General features: G+C 40.8%; 1 protein-coding gene across 3 annotated transcripts in view; it reads right to left on the bottom strand.

Annotated features, from left to right (window-relative positions):
• Positions 1–3,547: 3,547 nt before the first annotated feature.
• tbce (tubulin folding cofactor E) overlaps positions 3,548–6,433 on the bottom strand; it is a 58,205-nt gene continuing 55,319 nt past the window's right edge. For all 3 annotated transcript variants that reach the window (XM_084318808.1, XM_084318807.1, XM_084318809.1), the window contains one exon: positions 3,548–5,019. In XM_084318808.1, the coding sequence (XP_084174934.1) occupies positions 4,924–5,019 (96 nt within the window). In that variant the 3' untranslated portion in view covers positions 3,548–4,923. The remainder of the gene's footprint in view (positions 5,020–6,433) is intronic.

Below are 6,433 nucleotides of genomic sequence, written 5' to 3'. Positions count from 1 at the left end.
AATGTATGTTCAAATTATGTTACCAAGTGACTGTTTATGTACATTATTGAGGTTTGAGAATGCAAACCTGATTGTAATTTCTGTACACAGATAGCCCTGTTAATGTTTTCTGATAATCTTTTGTCCTATTCACCTTGGTCTCCTGGCTCTGATCAAATAAATGTTGAATTGGACTATAGTTCATGGTTTGTCTGGCCTACACGTTTATTCCTCATCTGCTTAAGTCAGATGAGGAGGTCAACAATTCTATCACGTATGATCCCTTTCTCCTCCTTCCAGATAATCAATCTCGTTGTACTGTACTACAATAACCTCAAATTATTGTAGAAGTTCTGTGGGAATTTACCACACTGGCTTCTGGCTTCAGTTCATTGTTGAGTCCATCCTTTCGGTCCGTCCAGTCTGGTCGAAGATGCAACTGACCCAGAGAGAGAATCGTGGCTATATAGAGACCCAAATGTTCTAGAATGTTCGGTTATGACATCATACAGTGACATCACGAATGTTCCAGAACGTTCTATCAATATGTCATACTGTGGTTCTAGAATGTTCTATGTTCTAGAAAGTCTATTATGACATCACTACAAACGTTCCAGTCTGTTTTATGTTCCAGAAAGATCTATTATGACATCACCACGACGCTCTAGAAGGTTCTAGGTCCCAGCATGCCCTATTATGACAAATACGACGGTTCAATGACTTTATCTAAATCCAATCAATATTAAACATTCATATAATATAATAACCGAAATATATATAGCTTTGGCTCTTACACAGATAAATCATAACATTCCCATAAATCATATCCTTCTATTTGAAATAATAATAATAATAATAATAATAATAATAATAATAATAATAATAATAATAATCAAAACACTCATATGGCCTTTACAGAGACAAAGGCATAATTCGACCTAATTAAGCACGTTTTATTAAGACATATTTTTATATGGGTCGGGACACTTTAAAAAAGCAGCACAATGAACACAAGTTACACAACATAGTCCGACTCGTCTTAAATAACAATCAATCAAACGCCATCGCGGCTCCGTCTCTGCACGCTCCGACGTGCGGCAAGTAGTCCGGTTTTTATTCTATTTGACCTCAGGGAAGCATAGTGATTCAAAAACTGCGTTTTGTCAAGGTAGTAGTCCTCAAACATTTACAAACCAAAAACCCGTTGTTTCCCTTTTCGCATGCATTGCAAACATTGTAGAGACTAGATGTGACATTTTACAGAAAGTAATAAGGCTTTTGCTATATACACCTATTATAGCCTAATATTAACCATGTTATTTGTCGAATAATTATTCGTCTTGATGGTTTATGAGTGAAGTATTCTGTAATCATTCATGTTTTCAATAATCGCCTATCATCACAAGCACAACCCCCCCCCCCTTCCCAAAGGTCAGTGAATACCACGACCACAACACCAGAGGAAGCACAACAAATCATGTTAAACCCAGATTCGGCTCAAACAAGGGACTAAACACGTTTAGCAATTATGCCGCATCAATGTGGAACGCCCTACCCACAGCTGTAAAGGAATGTGAATCACTACCCACATTCAAAACCGCTCTTAAAGAGCACCTACGGGAGGCTGCAATCCGAAACTGGCCCCTGTAAATGTCCACCCCCCCACCCCCTCCTAATAGACAGTCTCCTCCCCACCGTATGTATATTATACTCTCTGTCAGGATCTATGGGTAACAGTACTGTATATTTGCATATCGTATATATGTCACAAATGTAACAGTACTAGATACCGGTATGTCCCTATACCATAAATGTCATGATGTCATATTATGTTGTGTATGTCATAAATGTCACTATGAATTGAAAATGGGGGACCCTGATGTAAACAAGACAAACGTCTTTCTCTGGTCTGCATCCCCTTAACAATTGTGTGTATTGAGCCGTGCTGTATTGTACCCATTCTGCAATCTGTTAAATAAAGTTGTCATTCGTTCATTCAGGTTGTATGAATCATAGATATATATAGAACACTAGATAGCTTGCCCGCGCTGCCGGCCAATGGAGAGCAGATTTACAAACGGTTTGGTTTATTACAAGCATTATTAACCTGGCTATGATTCAAGCGGTTTGTAAAAAAAAAACATCTTTAAATTTTTTTTTTATAAGTATGCAGTAGCATAACTACATCTTTGATGTTTATAGCAAACCAACCCGTTTGTAAATCGTCAATATTTCAGCGAGTTATGAGTATTTTTGTCTGTGCAGCTCACTCACTCTCACTCAAGGCTGACTGGAGCAAGATGGCGGCGGTTCAGTGACGCTGGTGACTCCGCCTTAAGCTATCTAGTGTTCTATAGATATCTATGGTATGAATCACACTGGGTCCTCCTGGCCCGTCGAATAGTATGGTTTGTAGGAGAACACCGCCACCTGGTGGCGTTAAGAGGAAACGCAGCAGGAAGACTTTGGTTTATTCAGGACCTCCGCAGGTTCCAACGAGTTCAATTGAAGACTCTTTAACCCGTTCACTGCCACACGACAGAAGGTTAACCCTTTACTATCACACAACCGACAGCGATGCTCCATCATTAGCTCCGCATCACCTGGTCCACCTCCTCAGACCCCCTGGTCCTCCTCAGACCCCCCTGGTCCTCCTCCTCAGAACCCCCTGGTCCTCCTCAGAGCCCCCCCCCCCTGGTCCTCCTCAGAGCCCCCTGGTCCTCCTCAGACCCCCCTGGTCCACCTCAGACCCCCCCCCCCCCCTGGTCCTCCTCAGAGCCCCCCCCCCTGGTCCTCCTCAGAGCCCCCTGGTCCTCCTCAGACCCCCCTGGTCCACCTCAGACCCCCCCCCCCCTGGTCCTCCTCAGAGCCCCCCCCCCTGGTCCTCCTCAGAGCCCCACCCCTGGTCCTCCTCAGACCCCCCCCCCCCCCCTGGTCCTCCTCAGAGCCCCCCCCCCCTGGTCCAGCATCTCTCTCCTGTGTTTTGCGATTATTTCTTTGGCCTCTGATTTCACATGAAGCCCATTTCTTTTCACTTCAGCCGCTGTGCGTTCCTCTCCTGACACCACGTCAATTACACATTATCGCTTTAACATATCATATCATCACATTATCTCTTTAACATATCATATCATCACATTATCTCTTTAACATATCATATCATCACATTATCGCTTTAACATATCATATCATCACATTATCTCTTTAACATATCATATCATCACATTATCTCTTTAACATATCATATTATCGCTTTAACATATCATATTATCACATTATCTCTTTAACATATCATATTATCACATTATCGATTTAACATATCATATTATCACATTATCGATTTAACATATCATATTATCACATTATCGATTTAACATATCATATTATCACATTATCGATTTAACATATCATATTATCACATCATCGCTTTAACAGACAGGCATTTTATGGACAGATGATCATGTTGATCGAAGATTACGAAACGTCTGAAATGTGGATGACCGAGATAAAAAATAAATAAAGAGATACTAGGCTCTTTTTCAAAGCTTTATTCGTGAACCTCCAGTGGAACGAGCATCGGCACAACAGAGTCACGTTAAGAGAGTGGCCACACTGATCACGAGACTTGAGACACGTGACACGTCACCACCAGCCCCGTGCCAACGAGCGGATCATTCCCACGGAAATAATATTTTAAAACAGACGTAGACGGCCAGATCCACGTAAGTGAATGGACCTATCTCAAACCCTGCCCTCTTTTCTTGATCCTCCAATCACAACTGTCGCTTGCCTCGGACAAACTTCTCAAACCCTGCCCCTTTTCTTGATCCTCCAATCACAGCTGTCGCTTACCTCAGTTTGTACGAGGAAGTCCGAGGTAAGCGACAGCTGTGATTGGAGGATCAAGAAAAGAGGGCAGGGTTTGAGATAGGTCCATTGTCCTTGAAGTCCTTGTCCTTGAAGTCCTTGTCCTTGTGACCTCTAGTTCCGGTGTTCTTGACAAAAAAAATTTAAAGGTCCAAATGCCGGTTTGGCTGCAACTCAGTATGGAGGTGGTCCGCTTCCTTTTCCTGTTCAATCTTGTGGATCCGATCAGACAGACCAATCTGGTGCCGTTGATTTAAAAAAAATAATAATAATAATCATCAATGATTTTGTGACATTTCTAAGTTTTAAGCGACGTTTTGATAATGGAGGATCAAGGAAAACATAAGGAGTGTTAGGCTTTCAGTCGTTCAAGAACAATGTGCATTAGGGACGGGCAAAAGTCACAGAATTGCTATTAGATAAGTCTTTGATTGATTGAAAACTTTATTAACAGATTGCAGAATGGGTACAGTACAGTACAGCTCAATACATACAATTGTTAAGGGGATGCAGACCAGAGAAAGACTTTCGTCTTGTTTACATCAGGGTCCCCCATCTTCAAGTCACTGGGAACTATTGGAATACTAATCACCCCCGAACGTGAGATAATCAAATAAGAGAGCTACAGTAGCTGACCGCTGTCGTTGCTAACAGCTAGTTATGCTACCTGGCTAGCTAGCTACCTCTACCCAGCATGTTAGCCGACTGTTATGCTAGCTAGCCCAGGTAGCTGCTCAGCCGTGTAATGGTTCGATTTTTTTTTAGACAAAACGATATTTGCGTAAACTACTATATATAATTCAACGACTGATCGAATATTGGAAAACCGATGCCCATCCCTAATGCGCATGGAGTCCTTCCACCACCCGCTGTAAGTGAGCGGTAACGGATCCAAGCGGATGAAAATGGGGGGGGGGGGGGACATCTGATGAAAAGCACATCTGTGCTTTAGATGTCAGCTCTCGTGCCGTGGCAGCACAGGAACAGTGTCATGGAATAAGCCTCTACGGTGCCTCCCGCTATCCCAGTCAAAAGTGCTCATTTTTCCCAAGGCGTGGTGGATCCTGGTTTTCCAGGTCAGGACCAGCGGACCAGCACCTTGTCTCCGTCTTCGATGGAGTAGAACTTCAGCTGCTTGAGGTCGTTGTCGATGTCGACCTCTTTGCCTTCCATCTAGGGGGCGACACAGGGACACACAAGTTATCATGGATCTCTTTGCCTTCCCTCTAGGGGGCGACACAGGGACACACACGTTATCATGGATCTCTTTGCCTTCCCTCTAGGGGGCGACACAGGGACACACGAGTTATCATGGATCTCTTTGCCTTCCCTCTAGGGGGCGACAGGGACACACAAGTTATCATGGATCTCTTTGCCTTCCCTCTAGGGGGCGACACAGGGACACACGAGTTATCATGGATCTCTTTGCCTTCCCTCTAGGGGGCGATAGGGACACACACGAGTTATCATGGATCTCTTTGCCTTTCATTGTTGTGTATTTTTTCCCGATCTACACCTGAGAGAGGTTACATACTGCTGTATAATCTAATCTAGTATAATCTAATCTAGTATAATCTAGTCCAGTCTAATCTAATAGTCTAATCTAGTATAATATAATATATAGTGCTGTCAGGCGATTAAAAAAATTTATCTAATTAATTACAGGATTTGTAATTAATTAATCGCATTTTAATCACATAACCATTTTATGCCTGATATTCTGTATTTCAAATTGCATGTGTCCGGATGGCAGAATTCAGTACTGTATCTACAAAACCTTCTGTTTAATCATCTTCCATCTATTAATTTGCTTAGATTTTTCAGGTCTGGTCAATTTGAGCATAGTGTTATTCACAGTCAAAGATAACCAATTGATATTCTCATTTGGTTCATTACAATTTACTCAAGCCCTAGTAACAGACACAGTATTTCTGACACTGGGAATACATTCCCTGAGATCCATAGATGTCCCTAGAATCAGATACCAAGAACATGCAAATGAACCATATAAAAAAAACTCTGTAAATGTGTATTCTACGTTCTTATGGAATGAATGAGATAAAAAAAAAAAATATTAAAAAAATAATAATAATAATAAAATAAAAAAATAATTTGTAATTCATTTTGAGTTAATTTTCATAACGCAATAATTTGCTATGTAATTAATTAATCTAATTAACGCGATAAACTGACAGCCCTAATAATATAGTCTAATCTAATAGTCTAATCTAGTATAGTATAATCTAGTAAAATATAGTATAATCTAATCTAGTCTAGTATAATCTAATCTAGTCTAATCTAAACTCAGTCTAGTATAGTATAGTCTAATGTAGTCTAGTCTAATCTAATCTAATGTAGTCTAATCTAATCTAAATTCAGTGTCCATTAGTCTTCATACAGTTTTGTTCGTCACTTTTCAACTGGCGGAAATTACCAAAATAATTGTATTGCAATTATTTTAACCCGATGGAGTTTAGTCTTAGTTTATATATTTATTCTTACCATATGTGTATTTGTATGTATCCGCATCTGTCTGCATATAATCCTTTTTACATATCTGTAGATAATACTATATCTATATCTGTGT

Source organism: Notolepis coatsorum, assembly GCF_963971535.1.
Source record: "Notolepis coatsorum genome assembly, chromosome: 7".
Classification (NCBI taxonomy): domain Eukaryota; kingdom Metazoa; phylum Chordata; class Actinopteri; order Aulopiformes; family Paralepididae; genus Notolepis; species Notolepis coatsorum.
This window is presented reverse-complemented; position numbering and strand designations above follow the sequence as displayed.